We start from the raw sequence: 22862 nt of genomic DNA, 5'->3' as shown, positions 1-22862 counted from the left end.
ACGGGGCGGGCTCGTTGTGTTACCGGTCCCCGCGCATCACCCCACCGGCTGCCACAGCAACGGGGCCCGGCCCGGCCCGGCCCCACCGGGCGGGGTAACCCCTTCCCCGCGGGCCCGGCTCCAGCACCCGGCTCTCCGGGACCCTCCGCACGGTGCCAATCCGCGCCGCGGGGCGGGCTGCGCGGGGCTATAAGGAGGGCGCAGGGCGGTGAAGGGCGCGGGGCCATGCGCGACCCGGGGCTGCTCCGCCGCTGCCTCCTGCTGCTGCTGCTGCTGCTGCTGCTCTCGGCAGCCGCCCCCCGAGCGGCCCCCGGCACCGGAGCGGGGCGGCCCCGCGCCCGCCGCGGGCTCACCTACCCCGGCACGCTGTGGTGCGGAGCCGGCAGCAACGCGGATGCCTACGAGCAGCTGGGTAAGGGCGGCTCATCCCTGCCCCGTCCCGTCCCATCCCTTCCCGTTCTATCGCATCCTTTCCCATCCTTTCCAACCCTTCCCTTCCCTTCGTGTTCCATCGCATCCCTTCTTATGCTTTCCCATCCCACCCATTCCCCTCCCTTCCCAACCTTTCCCATTCCTTTACACCTTTTCCCTTCTTTTTACCCTTTTCCTTCCCTTCCAGTTCTTTTCCTTTGCCTTCCCATCCCAGCCCTTCCCATCCGTTTCCATCCTTTCCCATTCCTTCTTATCCCTTCCCGTCCCATCTCCAGACTGCTGTTGCTCCACCCCAGCCCAATCCCAGTTCCCAGCCCAGTGCTGGGTCAGTCCCCATCCATCCTAGTCCAGTCCCATCCCAGTACTGTTCCACTCAAGTCCCCACCCCTATACTAGTTCAATCCCTGTCTGCCCCTGTCCAGTCCCAGTTCACCCTTGCCTAGACTCCATCAAAAGGCTGGTCCATCCTGGTCCCATCATTGTCCCCATCCTGGTGCTGGTCCAGCCTTTATCTACCCTCTGTCCTCAGCCTGATCCCTAGTCCATCCTGCTCCCATTCTGGTTCCCTCCCAGTCCTTATCCTGACTCTATCTTAGTCCCTCTTTTGGTCCTGGTCCCATCCTTATCCCAGTCTCATCCGCACTGTGGTGCTGCTGCAGCCCCAGTCCCCGTCCCAGTATGATTCCAGCCCTGTTTAAGCCCACTCTAACACTGATCCCAGTCCTAACCTAACCTAATGGCAGCCCAGCCCCGATCCCAGCCATTCCCGAACCCCATCTTCCCTCCCTTTAGGGGAGCACCGGGACACGGACCGGTGCTGCCGGGACCATGACCACTGCCAGCACGTCATCCACCCCTTCACTGCACGCTATGGGTACCGCAACCTGCGCTGGCACACCATCAGCCACTGTGACTGCGACCGCAGGTGAGCATCCCCCAGCATCCCTCCAACCCTGCATCCCTGGACAGGGGGAAAAGAGTTTCCAGCCCCTTGGAATCCTCCCTCAGCCCAGCTCTGCCTATGGCAGGTTAAAGGAGTGCCTGCAGCGGGTGAATGACACAGCCTCACGAGTGGTGGGTCAGGCCTTCTTCAATGTCATCCAAGTGCCCTGCTTTGAGTTCACCTACAGGGAGGAGTGTGTGGAGCCCTACCTCTATGTCTGGTGAGTGCCCCCCCCGCCATGGGGACTGCCCCCCTGCTCAGCCCCACGGGGGTCACCTCATTCAGTGTCTCCTCTTTGTAGGTGTAAGGCGTACAACACAGTGGCCATCGCGGTGCCCAGGGAGCCGGTGATGTATGAGTTCGGGGGGGAGCTCATTGACCGGGCAGCCAGGCCCGTGGGGGTCCCTCTGAGCCCTCCATGGAGCAGCACTGATGGAGGAGCCGTCCCAAGGGATGTGCCTGCACACCCCCCCTCATCCCGCAAGAGAGCCAAGGAGGAAAGGAAAAGGAAGAAAGCAGACAAGAAGAAGGGGAAAGGTCTGAGAAAGAAAAGCTCTTCTGGAAACATGGAGCTGAGCGCTGCTGCAGCCGCTGTCCCACCTCATCCCACTGCAGGGCAGGATCCATGGGTCCCACTGCTGCCTTTGGAAGCAGCCAACACCATCCTGAGCGATGCCCCGGTGCAGGAAGGCTTGGGCAGGGATCCAGCACCAGCCACGGCATCCCCGGCTCCAACAACCAGCGGGAAGAGGAGGAGGAAGGAGAGGAACAGGAAGAAGAGGCTGAAGGGCAGAGCTGAGGCACAGCCTGCACGAGAGCCGCGGTCCTGATGCCCCCGTGCGGGTCCTGGCTCTGTAATAAAGTCACATCTGCTCAAGCAGATGGAGCTGCCTCGGTCCTGTCTCCTTGGGGAGGGAACATCACAGCGGGGACAGCATCCAGGGAAATCCTGGGGCTGATCCCACTTGTGGGGATGTGGGAAGGGAGCATCTGGAACTGGGGGGGGGGGGGGTATTGAAGGGCTCTGAGCTGCTCTTTGCTGCTCCTACTGACCTGTGCCATCAGCCTGGGCACTGGGGACACAGCCCCTGTCCCCACACCAGCATGGGGCAGAGCCCTGGTTCATCTCCCCTGCTATAGAGCTGCAAGTCCCAGCCCACAGGGCTGCTCTTCTCTGGGGGACCTGTCCATGAATTGCATCACCCCATCTCTTCCACCCAACCCACAGCCTTGTCCCAGGGCTCCCACACTGGCACCAATGCCCCCAGCAATAGCGAGGAATGGGGACCTTGTCTCCTCAAACCCCATAAAAATGCTCTTTGAAGTGGGACAACAAAAGCTTTTCCAGCCCTGGGATAAAGGCAGGCGCTGCCCATGTCCATGGATGGTGACTGCCCCCGGGCTTGTTCCCCTTGCTCATAACCAGGATAACACCCTGCAAAGTGCTTCTGAGCGAGGAGCATGGCTCAGCCCAGCATCCCCAGCGAGAGCAGGAGAAACATCTCCCCACACCACATTCCACAACAGGAACAAGCTGGAGCAACAGGAGCTCTGTCTCCCATCTTGCCACACATCCTTGGAAGATCAGACAGAAGCCCAGAGAGCAAAGCTGCTCCACACAAACCCCGCTATTCCCAAAGGACCACACATTGCAATCCCCAATCCCTGAAAGAAGCAGACCACATAAGCCCATGGCAGGGGAACACCAAGGCTGTAGGATGAATCCCACCCTCTGGAACCCTGCTAACGGGTGCAAAGCCCTTGTGGCCACCACAGCAAGCACAGACCTGGGGCCTGGAGGCAGCTTCCCAAAAGTAGAGTTTTTATTGAGGGTAAGGGCGAAACTAAACCCAAAAGAGAGCCAAACAAAAGGGAGCAGGCACCGCACAAGCAACCCCCAGCCCTGGGTCTGACACTTCCCTGTGGAGGAGCTGCTCCCGCTCCAATTCCCATCATATGGAGTTCAGGACGTAAGAAAACAGCGTTCAGGTCAGTACAGCCGCAAGTGCAGCAGCCCCGGGCCCCACACACATCCCCAGCCCGGCCTGCGGGGGGGGGGGGGACGACAGCACCGTGGCAGCCCCCCCAGTACTGCAGAGGAGATGGTGCCCGAGCCAGGACCTGCATTTCTCTGTGGAAACAGCTTTGCTTTGTCTCCTGGGTCGCTGCCATTCTTCAGGAGCATTTACATGCAAAAAAGACCTTTGTTTTCTTAGGATCTGCTGTTCTTGCTCACTTCCTAAAGAGAGGAGCCCTTGGAAGGAACAAAGGCTCTGCTTCCATAGAAAATCCCTACTAACAAAGCAAGAGAGAGGCAAGTGTGTGCAACAGGAATGGCTCTCGGTGCTGCAATACCACAGTGGGCTGTTTCTGACACGACCAAAGTTACCCAACATTACCTGCCCCTTCCCAAGCCTCCCCCCAGTACCTCTCCCAGCCAGAGAGACACCAGATTCCAGGAGGTATCCCGGATATCGATGTGATGTCTCTGTAAGATACATCCAAACCGAACCATTATTCATCAGCACAACAGAAATCAGCTTCTCCAGGAGAGTTTCAGCACGCTCCAAGCAACAAAAGGAAGAAGGAGCATCCACTTCCACCACTGAACTCCGCTTCTAAGCAAATCCATCACTAAGAGGAGAGGGCAGGCAGGCAGCACGGGCTGCAGGCAGGAAAGCTCTCAGCTAGAGCTCAGTAGAAACACTATTTATTCACCCCTCTTGGTTACAAGTGGGCAGGGTTAAGCAGATACGGAGCAGGATGCCATGCACGCCAGGCTGCTTCGTGTTCTCCACCATAGGAGCAGCTGCGTTCCAGCCCCACGTGTCTGTCCCGTGCTTGGGATGGCTCCTGGTGGCTGCTGCTTTGCAGTCTGATTAGAAAAGAAATCAGAAATCAAAACTAAATAAATATTGTTCCAAAAAGAAGCCAAAGGAAGGAGCAAGCCTTTGGTACGAGAGCAAGACTTCGAGCTCCAGCGCTGCTGTGCTGGACCCCGATGAACACAGCCAGGGGTTGGCAGAGCATGAAACCGTGGAGCAAACCAACCACAGAAACTGAGAACTTGGGTTTGCTTGACACAAGCCCTGTGGTTTCTGTGCTCTCAGGGCTCGGGGAGATGACAGTCAGGGTTTGGGAGAATCCAGGTGTAACAGGCTCAACTCTAGGCCCATGGTTTGCACTTCCAGCTACGTTTGCTTCCTAGTCTTTGTGGTGAGAGCAGAACTGCTGCGCATGGACAAGAACAGACTCATCTGACATCAGAATTACTTTGCCGAGCTTCCCAAATGGTGAACCAGGGCCTAGAACACAGAGACCACTGCAGTGTCCCTTCCTATGATATAATTCTTTATATATAGTATATATATTTAGACCAGCCCTGCCAAGTCTATTCAGTTGCTCAGGTGCACGTCACTAAGAGTCACTTCCCACGATGTATAAAACAGGAGTTATGCGGCTAAGGGAAGAGAAGGTGTTTTCAACTGTTCACTCTCTTCTCCCCTTCCTAGAAGAGAGTGGAGGGGTCAGGTCAGGCCCAGCAGCACCTATCGATCCATCTCATCCAGCAGTGGTGTGGCATCCCCAGCGATGGACATGGGCGTGCTCTCGATCATGGGGCTGGGAGACGGGCGAGGAGTCAACCTCTGCTTCTGTTTCCTCCGCTCAGCCTCCTTCTCCTGCAGCCACTGCTCGGCCATCTTCCCCCAGTCGATGGCAGCGTGATTGGTGGTCCTGCGATGACACAGGCACAACGTCAGGCACATGGTAGGAGACATTCCAAGCCCTCCCTCCCCAAGGGATCCCATGCAGGAAAGGTGCAAGGCAAGCCCACCACACAGAAATCAGGATGGGACACGCAGATACATGTGCACCCAGCACTGGGACCACTCACTTTGGCTGCTGCCTCTGCCTGGAGCTGGATGATGGTTGGGACTGTGTCTGGGACTGGGTGGACTGGGGTGTGGTGTTGGCCTGGAGCTGGTACTGGGGCGTTGTGATCGGCTGGCTGGGGGTAGTGTAGGAGTAACTGGGGGTCATCAGAGGGGTGGCCACCGGTTGCTGTGCTGGAGTTGTGAAGACCTGCAGAGAGCAGATGGTGTTAGAACAGAGGGGCAAAACCTGCTGGGCTCTGCATTGCCCTGCTTGCCCAGGAGCCTGGTGCACGTCCTCACCGTGCACTCCCAGCCCTGCTGGAGCCCCTCATCTGGGCAAGGAGAAGTTTACAGGGATTGTTGCCCAGTGACTGTTGCCCGGGGAATGGGGACTGCAGGGCAGAAGGAACAACACCCTGCTGAGCACAGGGCATTTGTGCCCCTGAGATCTCCTGATCACCCACCCAACCTGGCCACCACATCCTGCCTTTCTTCTTCACCCCACACAGGGTACAAGCAGAGGTAAGGGCTGCAAGAGGTGGGCACAAGAGACACTTGGGGCAAGCTAGCAGGAATGATGTCCCACAGTGGGCTTGAAGAACCCTGTGAGCACAGCAGCTTCCGAGATGGCTCCTTCCCAGATCTCAAGCTGGCTGGCTCAGCCCAATGGAGTGTTTAGTCTCTGCCTCCCAGTATTCATCTCTCTTTTCCTTCAGATTGTCTTGATGATTAACACATTGGGTTATGCACAGTCCCTGCCTCTCCCCAGTGCTGGCTGTGCCAAACTCCATGAAAGCCTCCCAAGGTGGTCTAAAAGAGGATCACTCCTCCCTGCAAGCCTTGTCTTGCAGCACCTCTTCATAAGGTCTGGGTGTGTTTTTTGTACCCAGTTCTTCTGCAGCTGGATTTAGCCTTGATGGAGCTGGCAGTGTGGGCTGGGAGGAGGCAGGCACCAGCACACATGAGGAAAGGCTTCAGTGTAAGCTGAAACTGTCCAATTCCATCTTATTCCCTAAAAAGCCCCTGGGTGTTGGGTCAGGCTGAGGTGTTCTCCTGCTGGTGCAGCTCAGAGATTAGCACACTGAGCTGAAAAGCCTTGCAAACTCAGCACATAGTTTCACAGCTAATCTCTTCCCCTGGCAGCTCACGTTGCCAGTTCAGGGGCACAATCAGGAGGTTGTGCACCCTCACTGCTGGATCCCACCTCTCCACCCTGCCACATTCCTTAGGGGCCAGACCCAGCCTGCTACTTGCTTCCCTCTCCCCAGAGCAGGGCTGTGTTAGGGACCTCTTTCTTCAGCCACAGAAGGCAAGAGGAAGCCTGGTACAAGAACCCAGCCAGGCTCCCACTGGGTACCACAACTAGGACCCAGGTAACAAGTAACCTCTGAGGCTCCCAGTGGAGCCCCTATGGGATGGTTTCTAGCAACAAAGAGAAGCCATGCAGCACCTCCTCTCATGAACCTCATAGAAGCACAGAATACCAGGTCAGAAAGGGGACCATCTGGTCCAACCTTTACACTTAAGTGACACCTACGTGGTACGCGCTGCTGCCGCCTCCGCTGCCTCCATAGCCATACTGACTGGATGCCCACTGTGCAGGGGTGGCATTTGGATTCTGTCCCTGGCCTGTCACAGCAGCAATGGCACTGAACATCTGGGAAGTCATGTTCTGTGGCAGGGCATTCACTGCACGGGTCAGGTCTGCAAGAAAGATCCACCACTTAGACAAAGCAGAGCTTGGATGAGGAACTCGCGTCCCAGTTCCAACCAGGAAAGGCCTGCACTGACCTGCCAGGTTAATGTTAGCTGGAGTAGCATTAATGGAGGCTGGAGTCCTGGTCCGACTGCTGCTGCTTGGCGTAATACCTGTATGAAACACAAACCAAGAGAGACGAATTAGCTCTCCTGGAAGAGCAGCTGAAACTCAGGATTTGAATAAGCAGGCAACAGGCTATGTTACCAGGGAATGATGTGAGCAGGAGGCTCAGGGAGAGGAAAGGGACAAGCCCAACATTTGCTGCAGGGCCACTTGGCTGAAAGGCAAGACAACTGAGGCATTCAAGTTTTGGGATGCTCACCTGGAACAGGGTCCTGATAATGATCCTTAAACCATCGGAAGAGTCCGTTCACGGTAGGGAAGACCTGGCCCCGGTAGCGGAATCCTTCTGGTGTCACTGTCACATACTCTATCCTGTGAGGAGTGGTGAATGCAGGAGAGGACATGAGGTTGCAGACTGCTTCAGAGCCATACCTGCACCCTCACACTGACAGGTCAGTCAGAACAGGCATGGCCATACTGATAATGAACAGTCAGACCTACCCATTTTGTTGTCAAACAATTGCTCCAAAATACCATTCTTTTCCAAGCAAAATCTATCAATCTCTGCCTACACTCCTGTGACACCCCCTGCATAGGGCAGTACTGCTTGTAGCAGCCAGCTGGTTAGAAACACAAGTCTCTGGGGTAGGATTTAATCCATTCATGGGTCTTCTACTGTCAGGAGGCCACAGCCTGGGTAAGGGAGGCATGACTTTTACAGGGATACTGACAGAGCTGGAAGGAAAACTGGCAGCAGTAAGCTGAGGGGTGGTACTGGCAGTACTCAACTGCACATGTTGGGCTTGCCTCTCATTTACCTTGGTTTGCCTCGAGGTTGATATCCCAAGAGGAATTTGCCGGGTAGATCTTTACAGGCACTAATAAAGTAGGGAATAAACGTTGGCTTCTCTTTCTTGGTCTTTATGAGCAGCTCTTCCAGCTTCTAATTAAAGAGAGAACGAAGGGAAATGCTCAAGGCGAGTCTACATCTCCAGCAACACACAGAGCCCATGGGTATCTCCCTCCATGCTGTGGTCAGCCCTTTTTCTTCCCAGCCCTGATGCTCACAGTCCAACAAGGAACACCAACCACACTGCTTCTGCACAAGGCTGGTGCACAAATGTCAGCAGGTCACAGAAAGCAAATTACTCTCAGTGACATTTGCTGACAGAGCCACCCTTTGCTGCTCTGGCAGCACACCATACTCCCATTGCTCTCTTATCTCCACTGCTCCCAGACAGAACCTCCTATAGCTATAGCTGGAAAGCGACTGCCAAGCCCCAGGCAACAAGAGGAAGACCAGAGAGAGCACTCCAGCAGCAGCTTCTGACAGACACAAAGAGTTTAAGAGCTGTCCTGAGACAAAGAAATTTATGTAATACTCTTGTATCTCCTATGGAAGTTCCTACATCCCAGGACAGGCTTACCTTCTTGTCTCCACCGTTGCAGTCCTGATAGTATTTGTGATTCAACAAGTCTCTGGCAAAAGAAGCCATTGGCTGGACATAGCGAGCAACAATTTCATCCAGGTCTTCAAACTCCTTCGAGGAAACACATTTAAAGAGGTATAGAGGGTGCATGATGAGGAACTCTTATTCTAGTATACAGCTCTCAGACATATATTCTGCACAGCAAGATGCTCTGCAGGGCTCTTACCTCTGTGTTAATCCAAAGCATGGAGCCCAGGCTGAAGGCATTCTCCTTGCCCTCTTCTCGGACATCCACATGCTGGTAAATCCCATCATTCACCTTCCAGGTGACAGTCAGGTGGTTCTCCCCTTTGCTACTTGGCCGAATAATCACATCCCCTTGGTCCATGGTCTCCATCATCTTCTCAGCTTGCTTGAAGCTAATGTTGTGGAATGATGGGTGAGCAATTACTCTCTTGATGTACGCTAGGGAACAAAGCGGAGTGTTTAGGTTTCCAAGAGGAACTGCTTCATTACAGCTACAGGCCTAATTGTGGTTATTCTCCTGAAGCACCCTGAGAGGGTGAGCATTAAGAGGGAGAATAAAATTAGAGGCTCACTTGTCCGCTGTTGCTTTCTTTTCAGGTCTTCCTCTTGTTTGTGATCTGCTGCCTCAGAGTCAAAGTCGTAGTAGGTATCTTTAGGCAGTTTCCACTCATTGTTCTTATCCATCAGGTCTGAGGTCCTGCAGGTCAGGTCTGCACTGAACTTCTCAATGTCAATCTTCATAATCCTGCAGTGAACGGTCATTCCCACCTACAGGAGAGGGGCAGGCAAAGCTCATCAGCAGGTCTGGCTGATGCACCAGCCTCCCTGCGCTACACACCAATCTGTGTGGGGTCATGCTGCCAATAGGAGGTACAAACTACCTCACCTACTTCAGACTGATACAGCCTTTAAAAGTGAGCCTTCAGTTCAAAGTGAAAATCAACTGATCCCCAAGATGACTAGAATCAAAAGAGATTAAAGGAAAAATGGGCAGTTCTCCAGCAAGTTACTACCTATGCTCCAGACCTCACGGGAAAATGCATGTCTGGAGGTTGAGGACAGCAAAGTTTGCTGCTTTACATATCTTTAACAATGGGAACTGCAAAACTGGACTTCAGTATGCACAAGAAAGCAGTTAAGGCTGGTCTGAAACAGAGTGGAAAACATCCAAAGGACTGCTGTAATAAAATGGGAAAGAAAATACCATCACAAACAGTGCAATGTCTTAGTCCAGTTAACCGTGCTGAAGTTAATGGCTCTTGAAAGAAATGCTGAGACCTTTGAGCTTTCAGGATTATCCATCACCTGCATGGGACCCCCAAAGACAGCAAAGATTTTAAACCTCTATTTCATCTTGTGATAAAAATACGTGATTCTGTGTCTTCCAGAACCCCAGTCCCTGTCTTGAGCAAGACCTGTAATTCTGGACCAGTAACTTTGACGTCCACAAGTGAATGGAGACAGAAGCAAAAGCTATGAGAGAAGGAAAGTGACCCCTGCATACCTAGCAGCAGCTTTGTGAACTCTTTAGAAAGCCAAAACAAAGGGCAGCCCTGCATTAGAATGCCTTCTGGTCTCCTAAACCCAGACTTGAGCCAGATGATAATAAATCCTTCTGCAGTGCAACATGTTAACTGATTAACGTGGTTTCCACCAGCTGCCAAGAGAGATTTGCACTGTGGGACAAAGACATTAACCAGAGCCTGAACTTGCTGCTGATTCAAAGTCCTTCAATGAAACTAAGGTTTGAAAAGTCATTTAGGGAATGGTGTTGTTAACCAAGCCCTGAATCTTTGGTACTGGCTCCAGGCTCTTCCAGCTCTTGCTGGATATGTGGAAATCCACTGCTTTCATACCTTTACTCTTTCTTCTGGCCGCTTGACCACCTTATCACTAAGAAATTTTGTTGGGATGAAGCCAGCGACCCCATTATCCAGACGTGTCTTCACTCCAATGGCCTGACCTGGGCAGGAACCGCTGTCAAAGTGGTTCCAAACCTTGAGCAAGGCAAAAGTAAAAGTCATTCAGCATGGAAACAAAATAGCCCCAGCAGCTAACACTCAAAACCAAGTCTAAAAGCTGTGTCAGCAAACTGGTGCAGCCAACAAAGACATGTGGAAGTGCACGGGACAGAGGACTTCAATGTGTGCTACCCTATTTTGGTTCTACTCAGCTTATGGGTGGATCTTTGCAACCAGGAAGGTCAGAACATTTTCAGATCCTGCACACAAGCTTGCAGCTAGGGCTGGTTTCTAATGAATGCTATAGGGTTTTAAAGCCATGGATTACCAAGGCTGGAATTCAGCAGCGTTTAGAAGAGACCTAAAGTACAGCTGCATTAAGCAGCAGGGAGTTCAGACAAGTTCTTAAAGCTGAGAAGGTGGCAAAACAACCTTCTGCTCTCAGTGTCACAGGCAGTTTCTTTGCGTAAAACACAATCCCAGATCACGAACAAACCTGCTTTATATATCTGCAAAGAACTGGCCAGCTTAGCCCCAGATCCATTTCCCTCTTAGCCCAATTCACTAAAATCCATAATTTAGCCATAAAGGAGCTGTCAAATCTATACTGAAGCAATTAGTCTGAAGTGGAACAGATAGTTGCAGCCAAAGGCCACTTTCAGACTGGGCACTTGCAGATACCTTGTGTCCCAAGAACCCCACAAAATGCTCAAGCCTGCTGATTGCAGGCTCTCAACAAAGGCAGCCCCATGAGGAGCAGCAGCCCCACCTCGCTGAGCTCAGGGAAGTTATCCTGCTGACAGAAAGGACACTGCCAAAGGCCAGTTTCATCGTTCCGTATCGCCTGGTCGTAGCTCTCTCCTTGGGGCCGCCTGTGGGCTATGCCAGTCACGTTGCAGATGATCATTTTACCTGTGGTGTGATGGGAGAGGAGAAAGGAGGAATGAACAACTGCAAGCCAACTGTGGGGAAGGGGAGAGCCCCCATGTAGGTGTTAGAAGACCACCCAGAAACACTGCTTCAGACACATGCAACCATAGCACAATCCCAACATCACACTCACTAAGATCCCTCTGCCCTTTACACATCTGAAGTCAACTTGGGACGACAGAAACCAGGGATGTACCTATATAAAAAGTCTCTGGAGTTTCTTTGGTCAGCATATTGAAGACTTCTTCTGTGTTTGGAGAACGATATGGGGTTCTCAGGTCCTTGTACCTGCAGCTTAGTTCAGCCCGAATGTCATATAAAGTGATATGCTTGTCACCATAGCCCTGTGTGGTAATTCAAAGGTTATAAAGCCATGAGAGCAGAAAGGAGGCGAGTATGGAATTCAGTGCAAGTTATTAAAGAACTCAAGGAACTCATCAAACACCAAATTCAACAACAGAGGAACACAAAGAAGAACCCACCATCAAACTCAGTTACAGGATGTTGAGGTTGAAAGTCCCAATACATTCAGAAAAACAGGTAATTTCAGGGAGAACTGCTTAAACGGTCTAATTACTGTCTCTGGCCTCCTGCCTCCCTCTGCCCCATGTGTAAGCATTTACTAGATGCCACTGTCAGACACTGAATACTCATAATGCCTGTTTATACATTTTACAACAGCTAAATGCTCAGCTCCCCGAAAGAATAAGGGTCACCAGCTATAAAACATAACGAACTGAGCTGCATAGCAGAGCTTCCCTCTGGTTCTCAGCACCAGGAACCCCCCTGTGCACCTGTCTTTCCAGTTCCTCAGCAAAGGCATCGAGATCCAGGTCCTTCAGACGCTCAGGGTTTTCCAAGATCTCCTCTAGAGCTCCTGCAGGATTAGCATCCTCTGCTGACTCATCGTATTCCAAGGCATCCACTGCCATCTTTCTTGCCCATTCATAGGTTTCAGGATGGACCCTGGAACCATCTAGGACTTCGATGTAGGAATCAGTGCTGAAATGAAACAAGATTCAGAGAAGGGCTCTGCAGGGTTCCAGAGTCACCTCCTTCAGCTCAATAATAAAGCACACTGTTGAGCACCACGACTGGCTGCGTGTCTGCTCTGCCACCGCTGTCTTCTGAGGAGCAAACTACAAAGGACACAAGGAATTCTTCCTTGCTAATCAACAGGAACCGACGCAAGACAAATTCCAGTCTGCAGCTCCTGTGCTGCAAAGATACAGCCAGGCGTTTTGGATGCTAGAGATTTAGAAATTAGGTTACTGCTGTCCTCCAAACACCTCTCTCTTGTTCAGTTACCAGTTACCTAGTGCTCTGCAAACTTCCCAATATTGCTACCAGTTTAAGAGGAAGCTGAATTGCAGAGTTATTCCTCAAGTTTGGAACTTTCCTAACTGTTGGTAGGCCTAGCAGAAGCTAAGCCAAAGTGCACATGGGTTACTGATGGACATTCCTGCATTAGGGAATAACTGGTTTTAGTTTAGCTCCTCTTGACCACAAAGGGTCTTTCAAACCTATATAATTAATGCTGTGGAGCTCACATTGCTGCACGAGTTTAGCTGCCCTCAGGGATCAGATTAATAACCAACAATACCTGAACTTGGCCAGGAATCAGAGGCCACACAGAAATTCCTGGGATATGGGCTCCAGGGTACAAGACTGCTTCAGCCTTTGCTCATGCTAACTCCATACCCCATATGACACTGGATGCACTCCAATACCCACCTATCACCCAGTGACGCCGTGTCAATCTTGATGAAGCCAGCACAGTTGATAAACACTTTGGGTCCCATGTGGCACATGGTAACCAGCTGGGTCCTGTTCTCCAAACGTGTGTTGTTTTGTTTTAAGATCTGGAAAGACAGGGAATAGTAGAAACCTTGCTATTCAAACACAAGGGAAAAGCAGAGGACTCACACTGGACACTGCAGTGTTCAAACCATCCAACAGAAGCTTCAACAACTCAAACTGTTGTTCTCTGCCTGCATGTATGAAAGAAGATGATTCCACATGGAATGGCTCCAACTTTTGGGAAAAGCACTGGCTTTTTGCCTTGTGTTTTCTACTGCGTGAAGGCATCTTCCTACTGTTAACAGTGCATCTATCCCTGTGGGTTCAGGAGCCGCGTAGAACTGATGGACCTACTTGGATCTATCAAGGACACAAGTCTTTGCATAGCTTCAGGGTTGGGCGCAGTGAGGTAACACCTACTAAAACACATGTCAATGATGCTGTCAGCTGCATCTGGCATACAGGATCTTGACTCATCTCCTAAAAGCACTGCTATCAGGCCACATGATGCACTGTTTCTGTAAGCAGGGACAGAAGCCTCCTTACCTTCAGCAGATGGGTGCCTTTGCGTGGTCCCAGGCCACACACATACTGTAGCAAAGCCTGGCTGTGAGGGTGAGCAATGGCTCGATTGACATCCACTCCCACCTCGTTCACACGGTTTATGAATTCGCAGTAGAGGGCATTCAGCAGCTCCTCCTTCACCACATGCTCCTGACAGAAAGGAGAGGTGTTAGCCTCACAAGGAGATGCTTGCAACACTTTGCCATAAGCAAGCTGTGCCAAACATAACATGCTGGCTCTCGAGAGTTGTGCTGCACCTCAGTTACCCCTCAAACAGCCTAAAGGCAGGAGGCAGATGAGTTAAAAGAGGTAAAAAAAAGGTGCTGTGTTTCCTGAATATTGCATAAACCAGGCAGGACTTGCATGAGTTCAATTTGGAATGCTTTTCTTTGACAACAAACTGTCCCAGGCCTCCCAAACAACATTCTCTTGCCCAAGGATCTCATGAGGAAGTTACCTGCAGAGGGTGGAGCTTCAGGCAGAGAATATCCTCATCAGAGCTGCAAACCTGGGCAAATTCTATGAGAGGGTCCTGGATGCGGCGAGCAAGGGAGACAGCCTGACGCAGCAGAGGAGGGTAATCCCTGAACTCATTCTGCAAGAGAATCAGGGAGAACCCTGATGGTGTTTTCACACTTTGTAGCACAAGCAGCAAAGACACTTCAGATGGGGATTGGAACAAGGGAAGCATTTGGTGCTCAGCACAAAGAGAGCTGAGGTCAGAGGCTTCCAAGAGCTCTGCTGCAAGTAGGAATGAAACAACCCCACTCACCCAGCTGAGCAAGACTCAAATTTCAGACTACATCAATATCTACTCTGTACATCTGCTGGTGCTGATCTCTCCAGGGAAGCCTAAGTAAGATGCTGTGCCTTGATCCAAAGATCAGTATGTCACTGTCGAGACGGATCACACGAAGCAGAGGATGATGCAAGGCAGGGCCAGCACAACAGAGGATGAGACAGCACAAATGAGCAACAGACTAAGGGATAGCTGAAATAACAGAAGGTTCACCTCAGACTTCTTGCTGTTCATGTAGAGGATGGCCAGTTCATTGTCCACCAGCTCCACTCCAATAGAGGACAGCTGCTGCCCTTGATCCAGCTCATGAACAATTCTCTTTACATCCTCCATCAGCATCTGAGCATCCCTAGGGAGAGACAGCCAAGCAGACTGAGGGGAGAGCGCAAAGCTGGGTCCTGGGATCACTTTGGGAGATAACCCCACGGACAGAAACAAGTGAAATGTGGACAGGCATGAGGGAAGGACTGCAAGGAGACTGGGAAGTGGAAGGAACACAAAGACCGACCTGTTCTCGCCTGCAATTGTCACCACATGAGGCTTCTTGTTCAGAAGGAATTTTTTCAAGGTTTCAATATCCTGGGCCTGGAAGGGGAGGTGAGACAGGTCAGAGCAGCAAAGCTGGAGAGTTTCTGTACTGAGCTACTCCTGGGTACTGAACCAATCCTGGCTTCCTATTTCACAGGGTAAATCCTCCCCTAGTGCCACCTTGATCTGCCACCATGCCATGAACATGGCTAAAGGCCTTCTCCACAGGCCAGCCTTGCAGCTCCTGACCACTGTAAGGTCAGACAGGAAGGCTCTGCAGAGGAAAGACTGATGGCGCTGCGCTCTGATGTTACAGAAAATCAGTGAAAGTAGCAATGGAAGTCAAAAGCCTGCCCAAGTGCCACTCCCCATAAGGGGAGCAGAAGAGATGAGCTGGAATATAACTGGAAACAACTCTTCTGCCAGGAAAAATTACAGGGTGGGGAAAAGGCAGTATGTTTGCATGCAAGAGTGGCAAGGCCTGAGCTGTCTTCAGACTGACTATTGCCCACAGTGGATCGCATGGTACCAAAACCAACATGCAGACATTCATCCCAACAATAGCTGCATCCATCAAGGCTCACCTTCTTTTCCCTCTCTTCCTCACGCCAGGCATTCCTTCTCTTAGTGAAATGTGGCAGTCGGAGGAAGTCTGTAACCTCACCCTCTCCATTAACAAGGGCGCAAAACACGGGGTTGTCCCTGCAAAACAGAGATCACTCAGACATGGTGAACTGCTAAAGCTCTACATGGATCCAGAGGCAATTCCTGTCCTCCTACCTGGCTGAAGAAAAGGCAATGCCTAGCACCCGAATCCCCTTCCCCTGGTTTTCATCCATGAAATCATCATCTTCCTCCACTTGCTGATCAGGACGATACGAAGCTACTTTTAACCAGTTGTACAGTTTTCGGCTGCAAGCCTGGTAGAACAGGAAAGGAAATTGAGGAGGGAGAAAATCCACTGCAGGTGCTTTGGCAGAGCCCTTTTCCAGAGGGAAGGTCACAGAATCACAGAATGGTTTGGGTTGGAAAGGACCTTAAGATCGGGTAGTTCCAACCCCCTACCATGGGCAGGGACACCTCACATTAGGCCACGTAGCCCAAGGCTCAGGCTCTGTCCAACCTGGTCTTGAACACTGCCAGGGATGGGGCAGTCATGGACTGCTCAAGGCAGCAAGACTGTATTCTGCCAGGACTGGAACCAGCTCTGCAGTCCCATGGAGCCCATCTCCCCTCCCTATTGAGATGCCTGCTTTTCTTCTCCCACCTTGGGAAAGAACCAGATGCAGACCCCTGCCTGCCTTCTCCTCCTTCCCAAGAAAGAGCCTGTGTATGGCTTGTCAGCAGTAATCTCCAGCATGCTGCAAGACTGTTAGCATTTGTAACCCCAGCTCTCCCATCTCACCTTGAGGACATAATCCTTGGCTTCCACCAGCAGCTTGTTCTTCAGCTCTTTAGCCATCTGCACATAGAGGAACTGGTTGAGGGACCTCTCGATGGCCATCGTACGCTGCCGATTCCACTCCTGCACCTGATGGCTGAACTCATCCCGGTAATAGAACTGTTTGATTTCCTCAAAGTATGTCTGGTCACTACCATAGCTGCAAGAAATAAGAGGAGAAGATATAAAAGTGCTTCAAATGCCTGCACTGACAGCACTACTGGCAGATTCCTGCACAGGGATGCAATAGCAGCAGCTTGGCTTCAGGAAGATGCCTGGGAATTAGAAAGGAGAGGCAGTCCTTCATCAAACACTCCTTTAGTTGCAAGAGCTATGCTGTGATACAGATCAAAGCCAAATGCCATGCTGGTGGCCTGATCAGCACAACACAGGGCAGCCCACAGCCACATTGCACAGTGTGGCTCCTCAGATGTGCAGAGAAAGAACCAAGGAGTGAGTGTTGTTGGGGAAAAAAAGCATCACCTTTCAGAAAAATCCTAAAGGCTTCAGGGCTCAAATGAATAAGGGAGATGTTTTTTTCTTCATCTTAATGAAAACTTAGGCAGACAAGACCCTAAGAGGTTTGCCCGACTTTAAGGTGCAAGAAAGCACCAGGCCATGACTTCATGGGGCAGTTTGGGTTATAGAAGAGCTCTAACAGCACAGCAGCACTGGATGAACAAGCTCTGCCAAGGCATGAATGGCACAGCCAGCGAGGACTCACCCCTCCACTCCTTTCATGTCAATGCTGATATCTATAGTGAGCAGTGCCTCGTCCTCTGCCAGGCTCATTTTCAGGAACTGGTCATCTCGCAGCTCCTTCACAGGCTTGTTCTTCAAGTATTTAAAGGAATAGGCATAGTGGGCTTCATCGATATCCTGGGAGAGGACAGACAAGTCAGCATGCATGCAAGGCATTCATGAAGAAAGACCCTTCTGTATACCCCAGCAGACAATGGTTTTTATTCAATACCCTGTCGCCCCTATGCCTGCCAGTCTGCATTTCCTTCCCCAGCAGGACACGGTGGAATTCCTTCCCAGTCCCAGAGAAACAGAGACTGTTCCAATAATTGAAGGCAACATCTTAACAGCAAGAATCAGGTCTGATGAAACGCTGAGACTAAAAATGGCAGCACACTGCTGAGCTGGGCTCTGCAAACAGCCCAGCTCACACGCTGCTCTGAGATTCATTGAGTTGCCACTGACATGGGAGAAGGTTTCAGATGCAAAAGGAGCATTGTATGTTATTTAGATCCCTCCCTGAACTGACCCATACAGTTGGAGGTCCCCTTCCTTACCTTTTTCCCCTTTTTGGTTGGTGAAATGTTGATTTTGGCTCTTTCTTGGAAAGTCTGTCTCAGGACCTGCCTGACCAAAGGCTCCCTGGCTATCTGCAAAGCCACCATGTACCGGGCTCCTTCCAGCACGGCTTCAGGGCTTGGGAACTGACTAAAAGCAAAAAGGCAACATAAAGGCTTAGGACTTGAGAATGCTTCCAGATCCCCTCCCTTGTGTCACATTCCCCCCACTGACCTACACACATAATCCTTGGCCAGCTCCAGGGGCTCTGCAGGGAACTGCTCTGTCTCGTGACGCTGGTAACTGTCTCGGAGGTTCTCTCCAAACTGCTCAGGAGTCAGACCAAACTTCTTAGCCAGGCCATCTGGTAACAGGAAAACAACAAAACCAATAAGGACAAGCAGCTTATACTGAGCTAACCATCAGTTCTCCTTCTACAGGTAAGCCAATGCAAGCTCAGCATGACAGAGAGCAGCTCTTACCCAGCCCAGCTGTTTGACAGATGGTGTACATATCCCGCCGGGAAGCCTGCTTCAGCTCAGGCCCTTTCTGCTCATCATCTTCTGCATCCTCCCCATCACCTATGGGAAGGATATATTTAGCAAGGCCTCTTTACAGAGGCATCCAGACAGCTGCAGTGTGTCACAAGTACAGCACAGGGATTAAACACAACCTACATTGTGCATTAGATCCCCTAAATTCCACAAGCACATCTCAAAGGTCATAGTCTTAAAATGATTCAGGGTTAGAAAAAACACCCTGAAAACAGTATCTTCTCTTAAGTTTCATTCTTTTGTAGTTTTAATAGCAGTACCTCTGGGTTGCACATTAAAACACACATCAAGGTGGCTGATCAGAGATGCCTGAAAGAGCTGGAACTAACTTGAGATAGAATTGAGCAGCAGAGCTGCTCTGTGCAGACACACGGGCTTTCCAACAAACTTCCTTACCATTCTTTCAAACCAGGATTTTCAACCAGCCCACAATTAGGAGACTAACAAATCTGGGGACAAACCTTCCTCCTCTTCACCATCCTCTCGGATATGCTTCTGCTTCTTTCGAGCAGCCTTGGCAGCATTCTGCATCTTGGGGATGTCTCGCCCATAGTACAGCAGGAAGTGATTATACACGTCCTTCAGCTCGTCCATGGACTGCACGTCCTTCAGCCTACGGCACGTAAAGCCAGCATGTTACACCCTGCTTGCAGCTGAGCCGTGGTCAGAGCACTCAAGGAACCTGCTCTGCTACAGGTCACAGGCAGAAGGAGCACTTGGGTTCATCTTCTAAGAGAGACTTAAATATTTCTCAGTACCAGCTTTGTGGGGAGGATAAAGTCAATGCACTGCAGTGGCCAGACAGCCTGTGCTGTTTGGGCAAGTCAACACACACTTTAAGTTGTTTTGGAATGAGTATAAGTCATGGAACCATACCTCTCCATGTCAGTAGTATCCAGGGCCCTTATTCCATCAGCCAAGGGCTTGTCTGGGTCAGCAGAGATTTGTTCATACTGATAGGCCTGCATCTTCTCAAACAGCCGCGTCAGGTTCTGCTTGCGGATCTTCAGCTGGGTCCACTAGCACGGAAACAAAAGACTTCCAGTGAAATGCACCATCACAGTGCATCATGTTTGTCTCTTCCCTTTCCAGACAGGGAGCTCTCAGGATCACAAGATATTTGTCATACAAAAACAATCACCAAAATCATTATCCACAGCCAAGCCCAGATGCGACATGTGGCAGGTCTTATCTCCAATGTAGATTGTAGTAATAGAAGAAAATAAATCAAGGTTTGGATCTTCCTGATAGAAGGTCACTACACAAAAGGAACTTGGTGAAGGGAAGGAATGCTTTGAATTCTCTTTTGTCAGATAACCCTTTACCACCACAGGACAGCAAACACGCATGTAACACAGGTAAAAAAAGCACACAAGGTCTCCACAGCCAAAACAAAATCTGCTGAAAGTATCAGGCTAAGTGGGAAGACATCTTAAATATCAATGGGATAACAAGCAGTGAAAACACTCCTCACCTTCTCATCCCACTGCCAGACCCTCCACAAGTCATTGATGTGCAGCTCTGGCTCCACATACTCCTTTCTATAGAAGGCGATGAATGGGACCTGGGTCAGAAATGAGACTTGTCACCACCATGCAGGAGACCAGGCTGTTCCTGGCAGCCAGAAGTCCAGAGAATGCTCCTGTTCCACGTGGAAGAACAAGCTAATGGAGCAGCAGTGTAGGAAATATAACAAGCCATGCCCCAGCTCTTACGACTGATCCACCAAAGAACACACCACATAAACGAAAGAGCTTCTGCAGCATCAGGCAACACCTTAGAGAATAGGTTGAAGCAAGACTGAAGAGAGTCTGAAAGTCCTCCATCTCAGTTAACATCATTTGCTCAGGCTCAGGGAAATAAGATGACGGCAGTCCAATCAAACAGGCCTTAAAAACCTGTGTTACCACAGCTCATATAAGATGAGCTGCACCAACAAGCACCATTTTGCCACAGGAGAGGCAACCAGGTATCTCAGTTCCTTCTAGTTTGCTGCCCTAAATGCTTCCAGCAGGCCTTCTGCTAATCCTGTCTGGATAAGGAGATAAGCAACTCAGACCTTGTCATGGCAATGGAGCAAAATTACCTCAAAGTGTTGATTTCTCATGAAATTCAGGGCTTCTTTAATCTTCTGGATGGTGCTGGGACCCTTGCGGCTGAAGCTGCTGCTGGCTTGTCCACGGTCGAGGTAGTCAGAACTTTCCTAAAAGGGAGAAACATGTTGTGCTGCTTGTATTCCTAAGCTGACCTCCCTAAATGACCAGCCTGGGCTAAGGGTGGAAAAAAGCAGTCTTAGGAATACAGGCTTAGGTACATGCTCTGATTTTAGACCACAGAAAAGCATCCTAGCCCTGACTGGCTTAAAGGAAGAGAAGCAGCCTCTGGGCAAAGTAACTGATGGTTAAAAGCAGATCATGGCTAATACTGGTTTAGTTCTAAGTGCACAGTGGCTCAGAGATCTTTCAATCACTCTTAGTTATTCTTGCAACTTCTCTGTGTGCCTTTTTGTCCCGTTTTGTGGATGCGAGAATGAAGATACATGTATGTTAAATGACCTGCTGAAAACCAGAAAGAAACATGTATGGGGCATCACATTCAGCAGTCTCCTGGAACAATGCCTCCAGACTGGAAATCTGGAAGTCAAGTAGGACACAAGTCCCAGGCATAGTCCTTTACCTGCAAGGAGATGGTGGGTGTTGCAAATGCATTCCTATAAATCCAATCAGCTTCCTCCTCCAACTCATCATCCTCAGCATTCTTCACCGGGATGGACCGCAGCTGTGGGGAGACAACAGAATGAGCAGAGGTATCTGCAACACCAGGGCTTTTGCTACCATCTTTCCAAAAGGCCTGGAAATTACTGCTTTGAGCTGCAGGTTGCCTATAGGGCCTCAACACCTCCCATACCCACTGAATTTTGCTAGGGACAGCACTTCAATATCTGCATTTTCTGAGCACACAAGAAGCCTGCATCAGCTTTACATCAGTAAAGGCAGCTACAGTTCTCTCAAAGGCTTGTGGAAAGGCCTGCAATGGTGTGAAATCTTTTGTGAGGATCAAGCCAGGGTATCCCTTTCTTCCTACCAGCCCCAAACCCTTGCAGTTACATCCTCTGTTTCAATCTGTTTGTTCTATCATCACTCTTCTTGCTGCAGACACAATAACAGAACATAAAGCAGCTCCAAACCCTTCCTGGGCTTTTAGTCTCAGACACTTCTCTTTCAGGAGCCTGCTCTAATCATCAGCATGAGGATGACAGAATGTCTGAACAGGCTATATAAGGCCAGAAGACATTACAAAGAGCACTTCCTTGTGCTGTGCACACTGGCATGGGAAAGCAGGTCCTTCTGAAGAGCTGGCAGCTTCAGCTGTCCCTTTTACAAGGAAGAGTAACAAGTCTCTGCACAGAATTACATTAGCATAAAGGGAGATGGATTGCTTAGTGAAAAGCTGAATATAAGGTAAAATTAAGACAAAAATATGAGATATCAGAATGATTCCCAGCAGCACAAACAGGACTCTGCATGGAGAGCAGTGTAAGTCCCAGTCACCTGGATTAAAGTGAGTTACAATTGGTACAGAACTGGTATGTGCTGGCTGGCAAATGGGTGGTCTAGAAACCCCAGCAAACCTTCTCTGGCACTGTACCTCTTGTTAGCCAGAAGTACAACTCAAGGGATTCCTAACAGCATCCAGCATAAAGGACATCTCAGCTGAGCACAAGCCCGGGAGTGCAACACTGGCACCCAGTGGCCAAAGAGAACCTAGGACCAGTGCTAAAACCGGGCTTTCACAGCTAACACAATTCACAACGTCATCTGAACACTGAAATACCTTCTGGCTCCCTCCTCCCTCACCTGGAACCTCTCAGGCATGTCTGTCATGCGGATCTCATTGTCCTGGTCCGTTAGATGACTGCTCTCCAGCTCACTGGGCTCATACATCTCAAAGATGCTTCGTCGGCTGACGCGCTTCTTGGCGGTCTTCTTGGGTCGTACACGGGTCTCCCCTTCAGTTTCTTCATCCTCATACTCATATTCCTCCTCCATCTCCTCATCGTACTCATTGTACTTCTCAAACTCATCATAGTCAAAGTCCACACCAAAGATTTCCTGAGCTTCCTGCAAAGCACTGGAAGGCAAAAAGCTGCCATTTAGCCCCACAGTGAAGTTACAGAACATCCTTCTAGCCGCACAGAAGAGGCCAGAGCACCTAAATCTAAGTTTTAGTTTCCCTCGAGGCTAAAAAAAAATCGTATTTTTTTTAGATAAGTACTAAAAAAAAAATCATATTTTTTTAGATAAGTACACAATTCTTTGACCTTTACATGCAAACACCTCTCTTAGGGGACTGGTTTTGGTATCCCTGTAAAAAAACAACAGGGAAGGAGTCAGACTTCTAAGGAATCACAGACTAAAGGCTCCAGGTTTAAATTTACCAGGTTCCTTTAGGCAAAG

General features: G+C 50.4%; 2 protein-coding genes across 3 annotated transcripts in view; one reads left to right on the top strand and one right to left on the bottom strand.

Moving 5' to 3' along the window:
- The first annotated feature begins 195 nt into the window (after window positions 1-195).
- Window positions 196-2255, top strand: PROCA1 (protein interacting with cyclin A1). Its single transcript, XM_061470143.1, has 4 exons — window positions 196-412; window positions 1225-1357; window positions 1461-1595; window positions 1677-2255. Exons 1-4 carry the CDS (start codon window positions 226-228, stop codon window positions 2203-2205), a joined length of 984 nt encoding a protein of 327 aa, XP_061326127.1. The 5' UTR covers window positions 196-225; the 3' UTR covers window positions 2206-2255.
- A 925-nt stretch (window positions 2256-3180) lies between these two features.
- SUPT6H (SPT6 homolog, histone chaperone and transcription elongation factor) overlaps window positions 3181-22862 on the bottom strand; it is a 28369-nt gene continuing 8687 nt past the window's right edge. For both annotated transcript variants that reach the window (XM_061470115.1, XM_061470114.1), the window contains 31 exons: window positions 22263-22536; window positions 21082-21183; window positions 20492-20608; window positions 19880-19969; window positions 19282-19424; window positions 18867-19018; window positions 18334-18432; window positions 18086-18215; window positions 17851-18001; window positions 17277-17431; window positions 16517-16712; window positions 15892-16031; window positions 15696-15813; window positions 15092-15168; window positions 14797-14932; window positions 14242-14379; window positions 13767-13934; window positions 13155-13282; window positions 12215-12422; window positions 11617-11764; window positions 11260-11402; window positions 10386-10526; window positions 9102-9297; window positions 8729-8967; window positions 8500-8613; window positions 7891-8015; window positions 7332-7444; window positions 7042-7119; window positions 6788-6954; window positions 5271-5458; window positions 3181-5110 (listed from right to left, as the gene is read on the bottom strand). In XM_061470115.1, the coding sequence (XP_061326099.1) occupies window positions 4924-5110; window positions 5271-5458; window positions 6788-6954; window positions 7042-7119; window positions 7332-7444; window positions 7891-8015; window positions 8500-8613; window positions 8729-8967; window positions 9102-9297; window positions 10386-10526; window positions 11260-11402; window positions 11617-11764; window positions 12215-12422; window positions 13155-13282; window positions 13767-13934; window positions 14242-14379; window positions 14797-14932; window positions 15092-15168; window positions 15696-15813; window positions 15892-16031; window positions 16517-16712; window positions 17277-17431; window positions 17851-18001; window positions 18086-18215; window positions 18334-18432; window positions 18867-19018; window positions 19282-19424; window positions 19880-19969; window positions 20492-20608; window positions 21082-21183; window positions 22263-22536 (4561 nt within the window). In that variant the 3' untranslated portion in view covers window positions 3181-4923. The remainder of the gene's footprint in view (window positions 5111-5270; window positions 5459-6787; window positions 6955-7041; window positions 7120-7331; window positions 7445-7890; window positions 8016-8499; window positions 8614-8728; window positions 8968-9101; window positions 9298-10385; window positions 10527-11259; window positions 11403-11616; window positions 11765-12214; window positions 12423-13154; window positions 13283-13766; window positions 13935-14241; window positions 14380-14796; window positions 14933-15091; window positions 15169-15695; window positions 15814-15891; window positions 16032-16516; window positions 16713-17276; window positions 17432-17850; window positions 18002-18085; window positions 18216-18333; window positions 18433-18866; window positions 19019-19281; window positions 19425-19879; window positions 19970-20491; window positions 20609-21081; window positions 21184-22262; window positions 22537-22862) is intronic.

This window comes from Pezoporus flaviventris, unplaced genomic scaffold (assembly GCF_033815535.1).
Source record: "Pezoporus flaviventris isolate CSIRO_AGI_PZ_B2104156 unplaced genomic scaffold, CSIRO_AGI_Pfla_v1 ptg000063l, whole genome shotgun sequence".
Lineage (NCBI taxonomy): Eukaryota > Metazoa > Chordata > Aves > Psittaciformes > Psittacidae > Pezoporus > Pezoporus flaviventris.
This window is presented reverse-complemented; position numbering and strand designations above follow the sequence as displayed.